The 13,050-nt window shown below is 46.4% G+C and overlaps 2 protein-coding genes across 2 annotated transcripts in view; one reads left to right on the forward strand and one right to left on the reverse strand.

Annotated features, from left to right (window-relative positions):
• LOC143957208 (uncharacterized) overlaps window positions 1–13,050 on the reverse strand; it is a 165,529-nt gene that overhangs the window by 10,730 nt on the left and 141,749 nt on the right. The window lies entirely within an intron of this gene.
• Window positions 176–11,451, forward strand: LOC143957120 (uncharacterized). The gene is made up of 8 exons (XM_077467267.1): window positions 176–220; window positions 662–771; window positions 1,732–1,829; window positions 3,127–3,229; window positions 5,321–5,418; window positions 7,455–7,569; window positions 7,923–8,056; window positions 10,080–11,451. The coding sequence occupies exons 2-8, from the start codon at window positions 738–740 to the stop codon at window positions 11,250–11,252; spliced, it is 1,755 nt and encodes a 584-aa protein (XP_077323393.1). The 5' UTR covers window positions 176–220; window positions 662–737; the 3' UTR covers window positions 11,253–11,451.

The following is a 13,050-nucleotide window of genomic DNA, read 5'->3' on the forward strand; positions in this document are numbered from 1 at the left end:
ATATATATATCTGTGTGTATATGTAATATTTTTTCTAACTAGCCTCCTGTGTATAATATTGATTGTGATATACACACACACACACACACATATGTGTGTGTGTGTGTATATCACAATTTATTTTAAAATGTATTTTCTTTTAATTAGTGTGCTCATTGCAGGAGGCAGACATTTTGTTGTAGCTCAAGGAGGAGTCCTCAGCCTGAAAAGTGGTTGCATGGTGAGCAGAAGATGATAATGTTCTTTTATGAATATGCAATCAGTCACCTTTCAGATTAAACCAAAACCCTTCATATCATGCATGAACACATTGCTACATAATTAGCCAAAGTGTTTAATTTCCATCCTAGCCTAATTGCTATATAACATCAAATTAATTGTGGCGTTTAAGATCTGGCATGCCTAACCTGGGTGGGCATGTAGATCCTACCTACACCAACATCTGGAAAGGTGTCCTTCAGCACAGTGGTTGGCATGCTGTTCTTGCCCCCTAAGGACGTTCCCCTCACAGGATGCAACCAATATGGAGGTTCCTAAGATGCAACTGCAGCCTTTTAAATCAGTTTTGGCTAAATATGTAGTAACTGATGGCTCCTGGGATGGGCTGGTAACTATTATAGGAGTCCCTCTCCACCATTATTGGTCTTTTTAAATTTAATAGGTCGCTTGTCAGGTATGGATGAGCTTTGGGTGTTTTCTCCAAGGAGGAAGGAAACAAAGATCCCTACAGAGACGTCATGATGGAGAACTGGCCAACCCTCACATCGCCGGGTAAGAGAAGACTTTATTTTCTTGTAAAGGGGAGAAGAGTATTGAGGATCCTCCTAGTTACACAAATCTTCTAATGCATGGGTAGGCACCCCCTGGCACTGGTGCCCCGACATACACATTGACATACTGGCCGCCCTTGACGCGCGCAGACATAACTGTGGCGCCGCCCACCGCCCTACACTGACACAAACACTAGCAGCGGGGGTGGGCGGCGCCACAGGTGTAGACCAACATCTGGTCTTCTTAAAAATTGTCTCCGCCAGCCACCGACCTCTAGCGCCCGGCGGCAAAAAAACGGGAAATTCAATTTCCCGTGACAAACCGAATTTCGCGGGACATTTCCCGGGACAGTTGGCAACTATGACAGTGATGGGGCAGGAAAGCAGGAGGAACAGAGGTGAGAGAGATGTGCAGGAGGTACATTGGTGGGACAGATGAGAAACCGGGTTACAGTGGTGGGGAAGATGAGAAAGTGGGTTACAGAGGTGGGGCCGGTAAGTAGATGGGTTCAGTGTTAGGATAGATGGGAAAGTGATTCAGCACTGAGAAGAGCATGGGGATACGGTGGAGCAGATGTGCAGGGAGGTACAGTGAAGGAGAAGATGAGAAAAGGGGTACATTGATGGGGCAGATGAGCAGATGGGTTACAGTGGTGGGGCAGATGAGCAGGTGAATCGGGGTTGATCAGAGGTGTGAAGGTGCAGGAATTGGGGCTGATCTGAGGCGTGAGAGTGCAGGATGTTAATTTCTCACTACTCAAGTATTTTAAAGTATTTACTTTATAAAAAATCCTTTTCGTGATTGATAATGTGAAGTAGACATTTTTTTTGGTATAAAATCGGCACGCTCAATTTATTTGAAAGCATTTTTTGGCACACTGTGCTCAAATGGTTGTCTACCCCTGCTCTAATGTAAAGACATAGAAACAATGTATTCAGTCAGTGTGTGTGTTTCCTACAGATGGATCCAGTAACAGAAATCCCCCAGAGAGATGTCCCCGTCCTCTGTATTCCCGGGACTCCACACAGGAAGATCAGGAGATCCCTCAGGAGGATCAGGTGGGATTAATTAGATTCCACATGCATGCATGAATCTTGTCTCATTGACTCATATATTGGATATAAGTTTTAGGTGATTCTGCCAACTTGTCCTGTTTCAATGTGGTAACCCCTCCTAATGGGCACAGCAGGAGTGCAGACCTGGGAACTCAGAGCAGGTATGGTAGGAACCCCTCATAATGAGCACAGATGGTTTGAAGACCCCGTAGCTCAGCACGAGGATGGAGCCCCTCATAATGGGCACAGAAGGTTTGCAGACTTGGGAACTCAGCTCAGGGATTGTTAGGGTTGCAACTTCATCCCTTTAAACCCAAACACATATGACTTACACAGGTCTCGAGGTTGATTTAATGCAAATAAGGCACCAAGTAAGTTTAATTACCACCTTAACCAGCCACAGAACCTGTGTAATTAATATGTGTTCAGTTTTAAAGGTTTTAAAGGGATCAGGTGGCAACCCTAGGGATGGTAGGAACCCCTCGTAATGGACACAGCAGGTGTACAGGCTTGAGAACTAAATTTGGCGATGGTGGGAGCCCCTCATACTGGGTACAGCATGTGTGCAAACTCAGAAATCCAGTGATTATAGGAACTTTTCATAATGGGCACAGCAGGTGGGCAGAGCTGGGATTTTACCAAGGGTCTCTGGAAGAAAGACGAAACTGATAGAGAGTTTAACTCTCAAACATCCACAAAACACTGAGGATAAGCTTAGCTTATAGTAGGAGGTATCCAGGCAAAGTCATAATGAAGGTAGACTATTCTTCATTAGGACATCAGAAGCCCCCCTACCCTAATGGGAAACAATCCCCCCCCCCCCCCCACAGATCAGCTATATACATTACAGGTCTTTCAGATAATCTTAATTCAGATTCTTACCTACCTCTTTTCTGTACTTACTGAAATGGGTCATTTTAGTATATTTGTGGAAAGTATTCAAAATGTATGCTAAGTGTGAGTTCCTGCTTTTACTATAATCACATGACCAATCTTGGATCAATAATAAGAACCAGTGCTACTCTAGCAGCCCTATACACAAGAACTCTTTTGTGAAAAACGAAACTCCCAGAGCAGTAAACCTTATGACATTTCCAGGATTGGTATATTTTATGCAACAGACTGCCTGCGATTTGGCTTCATGCTCTGTGCAGACATCTGCATTAGTGTGCTAGTTAAATGAAGTACTTGTGCCATGGTTGTAAGGAATTATTTTTTATTTTATGGAGTAGTATAGTATATTATAAATTCACACACCAGGCAGCCTGTTCTGGTCATGACCCTTTTTTGTCTCATCCAGGGTGACAGTCAGATTGTTGTTAAAGTTGATGCTGAAGTAGATCTTTATGTGATGGGAGATGATCCATCTAAAGAGAATGAAACCCCTCCAGAGATCGGCACAGGTGAGTAACAAACACAAAAATCCAGAGAAGAGTCCCAGATTCTCCTTGTTCATGAACATTTAATACAAGGTGCAGCCCTGAACCTGGACTCAAAGAGCATTATGAGCTTTTCAGAGGCAGTTTGCTTTCTGACCCTCTCTCTCTAATTGGAAATCTGTATGTAGCCTTATAGAGCAGAGAGATGGGTAGGGACACGCTTTGAATATATTTCTATCAGCAAAGCCATTAGGATTATGCCGTGTACACACGACTGGACTTTTCGACCGAACTGGTCCGACGGAAGGAATCTGTCAGACATTACGATCGTGTGTGGGCTTCATCGGACCTCTTTGGTCGAAAAATCTGACAGACTTTAGAAATAAAACATGTTTCAAATCTTTCAGACGGACTCGAGTCCGATCAAAAAATCCATTTGTCTGTATACTAGTCCAATGGACAAAAAACAACGCATGGGCAGCTATTGGCTACTGGCTATGAACTTCCTTATTCTAGTCTCTTCGTACGTCATCACATTCAAACGACTGGACTTTCAAACAGTCTAAAGTCCATTCGTGTGGGCGCAAGTCCGGTCCTTCGAAAGTCCGCCGTAAATCAGTCGGAAAGACCATTGGATCTTTGATGCCAAAAAGTGCGGTCATGTGTACATGGCATTAGCCTGGTAGATATGTAAAAAGGATCACGCTTACCTCTCCTGGAACCCAATGCTGAGTTTCTACTTACCCTGAGTGCCAGCAACACACCCAATAAGGGGACAGCTTTCCTGATTGGCATGGCAATAAATTGTTTCTAGCCTGAAGTACTGTACATTTGAGCAAAAAACGTGCCTAACCGCACCAATCTGGGGAATTGGAGCTACAAAATTAAAGGAAAAGTACAGCCAAAGCTCGTTTGGCTGTATTTCAAATGTGGACCACAGGAGTGCAGAACGAAGGCTGAAGCCCGTTGTCGGCTGATGCCAGAGAGACGGTCCAGGCTGGGGAAAGATCGTGACCATATGGTCGGGATCCACCCAGGAGCCTGGACCGGCACCTGGCTAAGCCTCTCAGCGATCTACTGAGAGCCTGGGCCAGCCGCCCCCCTCCATAACCCAGCACTCCAGTGAACACAGGGGGGAGAGCAGACAGTGGTGATTGACAGTCTCCAGCTCTCTACTCGAGAAGCTCTGAGAAACGATCGATCAGCGGTCTTAGATCGCTCAGTTCTCGGTCTTAGAGCCGGCGGGGGACAGATGCAGCATAAGTAAGTATGATTCTTTAAAAAACAAAAACCCTAACTTCTCTTTTAACTTCACCTTCACCTATCTTTTGAGCTACAGGCATTTTGTGACAATGTAAACTACCACCATAGAGATGCAAAAAAGGATTACCCAACAGGTAGGCTGTGTTCCCCACATCTGTGTAAAACCCAACTCCAGACATTTTATTGGTATTGGTGAAAGATTAGAACATGTCAGGTTTTTAACTTTTGTTAGTGTCCCCACTGTGGATATTTCTGTAATTTCCCGTCCCAGTGACTGGGTATTCCAGGAAAGGTGAGCAATGAGAAACCTCTCCAATGTAGGCATGGACAGCAACAAAAGCACCAAGATCGTGTCATCATTCTGTTTCTGGCAGGAGTAGGCATTTCTTCAGTCTTCTTTCCCTCAGTGATCATTGAGAGTGAGACTGTACATTGTAACTGTGTGGCAAGTAAAGAAACTGCAACAGGGGCTGATCTGTGTCAGATATTTGTGAGCACAGCCAAGAACTGCATACAGGACCCAGTAGTTACATAATTGTGTCATCTCTGAGCCAGCATCTCAGTTCAGGACATAGGCGGTGACCCTGAATGATGCGTGAACAAAGAAGTCACTGTTCTTCTGGAGAAAAAAATAGAGATGTCAGGGGGAGTACTCTGAGCTCAGTGAGAGGTAATAAATACATGGAAGGGTTACAGTTTCACATCCCTTGGCCTACATGTATGTAATATGGGGATATACATCTAAGAATAGGTCCACTTGAAGTGTTCATAATGAGATTACTTGCCTCAAAGTTAGGATACAAGAATAAGACATTTCAGAAACATTTTTACACTTATATGTATTTCCTACAGATGGATCCAGTAACAGAAATCCCCCAGAGAGATGTCCCCGTCCTCTGTATTCCCGGGACTCCACACAGGAACATCAGGAGATCCCTCAGGAGGATCAGGTAGGAGGAACTGAAGGTTATTTAAAGTGTATGTAAACCTCAACAATGAAGCTCTCACTTATCATGGATTATTAGCCTTTATGGTGTGGAGATCTGCAAGTGGAAGTGTTTTAGTGGTAGCAAAAGACAGTGGGCAGGGCTGACACCAGTCCACAAAAAATGATATGTGTGTTGCCAGCCTACCACAGGAAACAAGAGCTGAGTGACTTGATGTATGCTTTAAAGAGGAACTCTCTTCACGCTCCTCCCTTATGTTGCGCCACTCCAGCACCGCCATCTTCCAAAAGGTCCTCAGGAAGCCAGCTGTCTTTTCTGGGCTCTTGATGACGAGCATGTCCTGTGGGTTATCATCAGGTGGACAGCTGAAAAAAAATGAAGAGTCAGATGATGTGGTGCATGTGCAGTAGGACAAGGGTTCCCAGCCACCGAGCCGCGGCCTCCCTGCTCCCAGGTTTCCAGTTAGCCTAACCCCCCACAGTGTCTCACAGCTCCCAAAGTTCCACCCATCTTCCCATACAGGCCACAGTGCTCTCAACCTCTCACAGTGCCACCAAGCCCCGCAAGATCCCTTTGTTCCCAAAATGTCTGCCAACCTCCCACAGTACCCTTTGACTTGCTGTAGAACCCCCAGCCCTGCATTGAGCCGTCAGTAGTCCCACAGAATCCCTCAGTCCCAGCAGTATCCTCCAGTCTCCCACATTGCCCCTGAAAATCCCCTAGCGTAGGCCCAACATGTTCTCCCAGATACCTCCAGAAACCTCATGAGTCTGCTGGACACATGTCACCTAACATCTTCACCCCCCTAGTCCCATCAAAAACCTTGATTCCTCCGCAGTGACATCTAGCCCCATCCAGAACCTTCACCCCCAACAGTGACACTTAACCCCACCCAGAACCTTCACCCCCCTAAGATGACACCTAGCCCCATTCAGAGACTTTATCCCCCCACAGTGACACCTAGCCCTATCCAGAGCTCTGTTCCCCCACAGTGACATCTATCCCCATCCAGAACCTTCACCCCCAACAGTGACACTTAACCCCACCCAGAACCTTCACCCCCCTAAGATGACACCTAGCCCCATTCAGAGCCTTTATCCCCCCCCCCCCCCCCCCACAGTGACACCTAGCCCTATCCAGAACTCTGTTCCCCCACAGTGCCATCTAGCCCCATCCAGAACCTTCACCCCCAACAGTGACACTTCAACCCATCCAGAACCTTCATTCCCCTAAGATCACACCTAGCCCCATTCAGAGCCTTTATCCCCCCCACAGTGACACCTAGCCCTATCCAGAATGGGAACAGAGTTCCCCCAGAGTTCCTCCACTGTGACATATAGCCCCATCCAGAACCTTCACCCCCAACAGTGACACTTAACCCCATCCAGAACCTTCATCCCCCTAAGATAACAACTAGCCCCATTCAGAGTCTTTATCCCCCCACAGTGACACCTAGCCCTATCCAGAACTCTGTTACCCCACAGTGACATCTAGCCCCATCTAGAACCTTCATTCCACCACAATGACACCTAACCCCACTCAGAACCTTAAACCCCCAAAGTGACACCTGGCCAGGGTTGCCAACTGTCAGTAAATTTACAAACATGTACGTAACTGACATTCATGGACAGATTCAACAATTATGGATTTTAAAACTGTTTGTAAATTTACTGAACGTTGGCAACCCTGCACCTAGACCCATCCAGAGCCCCACCTAGCCTCCACAGTGACATCTGTTCCCATCCAGAACTTTCACCCCCCCCCCCACAGTGACATCTAGCCGCATCCAGGATCTTTATCCCCCCCCCCCCCACACACACAGTGACATCTATCCCCATCCATAACCTTCATCCCCCACAGTGACACCTAGCCCCATCTTAAACCTTCACCATCCAACAGTAACATCTTTTCCCATCCAGAACATTCATTACATTTCATAGAATGGTGCAATTTAATAGAATTGCACAGCCTTCCCAAATCAAATAAAGTGATTATTTCCATAATATACTTTGCTGATCATATTATTTTGTGATGTCCAGGATGAAAATCTGATTACAATTAAAGTTGAATTTAAAGAAGAAGATGAAGAAGAGCCATGTATGATGGATGATGATCCATGTAAGGAGGAGGACCTTCCTCCAGAGATCAGCACAGGTGAGTAATAAACACTAAATCCAGAGAAGAGCCCCAGATTCTCTTTGTTCATAACATTTAATACAAGGTGCAGCCCTGAACCTGGACTCAAAGAGCATTATGGGCTTTTCAGAGGCAGCTTGCTTTCTGACCTTCTCTCTCTAAATGAAAATCTATATAGAACCATACAGAGCAGAGATATGAAAAGTGGGAAGCTGTGAATGTACGTCTATCACTAACCCAATAGACAGTAATGGGGAGACAGTATGAGCCCAGTGAGGGAGTTAGGAGCCACCGGACCATATTTGATTTGTCAGTGGACAAACTGTAATTTTGAATATATGGGATATGCTAATGTCCCCTTTGTTTCTCAGCTCCTCCAGATGGGCAAGACAGCAGGAGTAACATAGAGGAATTTCCTGCATCTTCTCCAGACAGCGAGGTAGAGGACAATGACATTGGGGCCGATTTTCCAGAAGGTGACCCTATTACAAAACATGTACAGCAGGTAAGTAGTCAATAGATCTCCTGCTTGTTATACAAGTTTCTTAAGGTGGAACTGAGCTATGGAGACAGATACAAAGCAAAGGACTAGTCACCAGTAATACCTGTGGTCTCCCTGCAGCTTTTTCCCCCATTACCATGCCCTGCGATGCACTGGTAGAGGCAAGGCTTTGCTTCCTCACATCAGAACCTCCAGCAAGGAGAACAGTGAGCAGCACAGTAGTGGCATCACCAAATCTCTAGAAGCAGCAGTTCCATAGACATTGTAGATATACAGCTATAAAGTGGTAGGTACAGGAGTACCTAGGCACCATCAATCAATTTTTCAGGACACAATTACCAGTTCTAAGTCTAATGCCGCGTACACACAACTGGACTTTCCGGCAGCCTAGGTCCAAAGGGATTAGTCCGTCGGACAATCTGATCGTGTGTGGGCTAGTCCGATAGTTTTTCTGGAAAAAAAATCAGATGGACCTAGAAATAGAACATGTTTCAAACCTATCCGATGGACTCAATTCCGACGGACTAAAATCGGGAAAACCGTTCGTCTGTATGCTGGTCCCACTGACCAAATATGACGCAAGGGAAGCTATTGGCTACTGGCTATCGAAATTCCTTGTTTAGTCCCGTTTACGTCATCACGTTCAATACGAACGGACTTGTATGGGCAAGTCTGTTCGTTCGGAACTCCGCCGAAAGTCCGTCGGGAAGACTGTGTATGTCGGAAAGTTCGGTCGTGTGTACGTGGCATTAGTTAATACTGGCAGTTGAGAGACCGTGAAAACAGATGGCTGAACCACTTTTTTACCACCCTCCGACCACCCCCCTTAAGCTGCAAAGGCACCCGGGTGGGGTTGTACATATGCCACTTCTGCATGCTTTGCGGTGCAGCAAAAATGATCCCCCTTGTCGCGTTGGACAAGCAGTACCGCCATTGAACACAACCCATTCAAGTGAATGGGGCCACGCTGCAACCATTAACCAAACGCCAGGCTTGGATTTGCAGTGAGGAGTTCCTGTTCCACTGTCCAAAAAACCACCAAAAAACAGTAATTTAGGAAGTGACAGTATCAATTTCTGAATTCTTGTCTGATCAATACTCAATGAGTGACATGGGTGTAAATGAGCGAGTGTTCCATGTCACATAGTAAATCTGTACCTACAAGTCAGGTCCACTTTAAGGGTTGTGTTTATAAAAAAAACTTGCAGAGCTGTTCGTCTTGTGAAACTGCATGCACATTTGTTCTGGGTGAACAAGAATGAATGTTACTGAGCTATTTTCTTTCTAGATCAAATATTCATTCATAAAAATTGAGTGATAGAAGAAAATACCGCAATATGACCACTAGATGGAGCTGATAATCATAGGAAATAAATATTTTTCTATGGTCATCAGCTCCATCTAGTGGCCATAATGTGGCATCTTCCTGATTCCCTCTATTTTATATGAATTAATAACATTTGACCTGGATAAATTGCTCTTCAAGTTTTTTATAAGTATAACCCAAAGTGTTTTTCAGCCCAATTTTTATTTATTGTGGGGAATGCTTAGAACACGAATCACATTTTTATTGATGACTGTTTATTCCATTGGAAGTCTGAGGGTAACAATCAACATGTTTTAGTGGCTTTAACTTTCTATCTTCATCAGGGTGGTTACTTCAACCCATTCCTCAAAATATGTGCTTCAAAAGCTTGGCTTGTTACCTTTGTAGAGAAAGTCGGGGGATCTAGCCTTCTGCTTTGCTACAGCCAGAGTTGTGTCTGTTGGGGGGGGGGGGTTTCCCCTTACTTCCTGTTCAGGTGACAGCGTTGTCACTGGGACAGGAAGTGAGGGAAAATCTGCCCAAAAGGAGCCACAGAGAGCAGTAAAAGGCTGATGGGTGTTCTTGGCCTTCCTTGCACTAAGATGGCTGGAGGTATACTTTGATTTGGATATAGTGGTATACCTGTCTGATCTGGGGCAAGTTTGAGTTTCTATTGCAAGTGGGAAAAGTCTTACCAAGAAATTGTTTGTTTCTCGTCAGGGAAGGCGGCGAGTCAGGAAGCCCGTTTCATGCCCCGAATGCGGAAAATGGTTCACCCAAAAGTCAAGCCTTGTCCAGCATCAGCGGATGCATTCAGGGGAGAAGCCCTTTGTGTGCCCAGAATGCGGAAGGTGTTTCACTCTGAAGTCTTCGCTGGTCAAGCATCAGGTGGTCCACACCGGGGAGAAGCCATATCCGTGCCTTGAATGTGGCAAGAGCTTCACCCAGAAGTCCACGCTGCTCCAGCACCAGAGGATGCACCGCGGGGAGAAGCCATACACTTGCTCGGACTGCGGCAAATGCTTCCGCCAAAAACTATCGCTGATGAATCACCAGCACATGTTAATGCGAGAGAAGCCATACTCCTGCTCAGAGTGTGGCAAGTGCTTCTCGGCCAAGTCCACCCTCGTCACTCACCAGAGGACTCACACAGGTGAGAAACCTTTCTCTTGTTTGGAATGCGGGAAGTCTTTCACGCAGAAAGCCCTGCTCATTAAACATGAGAGGATTCACACAGATGAGAAGCCGTACCCATGCCTCGAATGCGGGAGGAGCTTCACCCAAAAGTCCCACCTTGACCAACACTGGACCATCCACACTGGGGAGAAGCCCTTCTCCTGCTCCGAGTGTGGGAAATCCTTTGTCCAGAAGTCCCGTCTGGTTGACCACCAGAGGAGGCACCTGGGGGAGAAGCCATACGCCTGTCCTGAATGCCAGAAGAGCTTTGCAGATAGGTCGTCTCTGGCCGAGCATCGGAAGGTGCACTCCGACCAGCACCTGCTCACTTGCCCCGACTGCGGCAAGCGCTTTTCACACAAGGCCAACCTCTTCCGGCATCGGAGGATCCACTCGGGTGAGAAGCCATTCTCCTGCTCCGACTGTGGGAAGCGCTTCACCCAGAAGTCTCAGCTTGTCAACCACCTGAGGATTCACACCGATCGGCAGTTGTTTGCTTGCGCTGAGTGCGGCAAAGGATTTTTATCGCAATCCTCCCTGGAGTACCATCAGAAAAGCCACAACGGGGACAGTCTGTATTCATGTCCTGAGTGCGGGAAATGTTTTACCTGGAGGACATCTCTACTTAAACACCAGAAAGTTCATGGTGCTCCTAAAAAGGGAGACATTTTTCATGCAGACTGCTTGTTGGCAGAACACGGTGGAGTCGACTTGTAAAAGTCTGAAAGAGGGAGTAGAGGATTTTTATTCTGTAAATCACCAACTTTTGTTAGTACTTCCTTGTGGCCTTAAACCTCTTTCTGAATTTTTAAATGTGGAAAGGAAAAAAAAAGTGAACTGGCAGTCTGAGTGAGGATTCTAATTGACATCTCTGAGGACAGCATGGAAAAAGTAAAATATAATATTTGCAAACTTGCTTTATGTTTCTTCTAGGTATAATATAGGAGATTTTGGATGTATTAAAGGAGCCAAGTAGTGTTAAAAGTGTACTTATTCTTGAAGCTGAATGGGCCCCAGACAAGTGTGCTCTGAAGCCATACTTTTTTTTTTTTTAAATAGATGAAAGGTTCAGAAAATGCTTTCGGTATCTCTCAAGAAAATTTTTTGGAAGCATCCATGACCTAATACAAAAAAACAATTTCTCTATATCCACCATGGAGGCTGTCTGCATATGTTTTCCCCATGTCTGTGGAAGGTTTGTCTGTATTATGGTGAGGGCTAGGGGTGAGCTCGGTGTTCGAGTCGAACATCGGCCGTTCGTCTGTTCGGCGCGCATTCAGAACTTTGTGGACCGTACGCACCAAATTCGCGTGGCACGAACGGCCCACAATGCACTACGCCATCGCAGTGCATTGCTGGCTCCTGATTGGCCAAGCATGCACTGTGACCCCGCATGCTTGGCCAATCACAGCGCCGGCAGCGAGGGGAGCCATAATTGGCCACAGGCAGGATGCTCAGGGGCTTTAGTACACGCTACCCACTATATAAGGCCGCCTGCACGGCGGCCTTGTGTAGTGTGCTCCGGCGTGCAGGGAAAGCGCAAGATAGGCAGGGACAGTGTTCTTTTCTCAGGCATCTGCAGGAGTTAAAGTGGGTGTTGTGTGCCTCCAGCACAGTATACACCTGTATCTAGTTCTACCCTTTTTTGCTGGCGTTCTCTAAGGCCACGTACACACGGGCGGACTGTTCGCCCAACTTTGTTCGTCAAACAGTTTGAGCGGACAGTCCGCTCAAAATTAGCATTGACGGACTTAACCACACACGACGAACGAACAGTCCGCTGAAACTTGCGCGATGACGTGAACGGCACGTACGACGGGACGAGAAATACGACGTCCAATACACTGCAATGCAACCTTCGCCGTGTAAATCCTTTCTGAGCATGCGCGGAACTTAGTTTGACGAACAAGCCTACACACGGGCGGACTGTCCGCTCAAACCAAGTTTCAGCGGACAGTTTTACGGGACTTCCGAAAAACTTTGTTCGTCAGACTGTCCGCTGAAACTGTCCGCTGAAGCCTACACACGAGCGGACTGTCCGCTGAAACACTGTTCAGCGGACAAAGTTGGGCGAACAGTCCGCCCGTGTGTACGCGGCCTAATACAGGCATCTGCAGGAGTTAGTGGGTGTTGTGTGCCTCCAGCGCAGAATACACCTGTATCTACCTTTTTTTGCTGGTGTTCTCTAATACAGGCATCTGCAGGAGTTAGTTGGTGTTGTGTGCCTCCAGCACAGTATACACCCGTATTTACCCTTTTTTGCTGGTGTTCTCTAATACAGGTATCTGCAGGAGTTAGTGGGTGTTGTGTGCCTCCAGCACAGTATACACCTGAAGATACCCCTTATTGCTGGTGTTGTCTGTTGCATATCTTGCATATTAGCCTTTAAAATTAGCACTTTTGATTTCGAACGTTTGAGTTCCATAGACTTTAATAGGGGTCTAAAGTTCGTACAAATTTTTGGTGCGTTCGAAGGTTCAGGGGGGTGTTCAGCTCATCCCTAGTGAGGGCACAT

The sequence above is a fragment of the Lithobates pipiens genome, unplaced genomic scaffold (genome assembly GCF_037356315.1).
Source record: "Lithobates pipiens isolate NorthernLeopardFrog02 unplaced genomic scaffold, aLitPip1_a1.2 Scaffold_51, whole genome shotgun sequence".
NCBI lineage: Eukaryota > Metazoa > Chordata > Amphibia > Anura > Ranidae > Lithobates > Lithobates pipiens.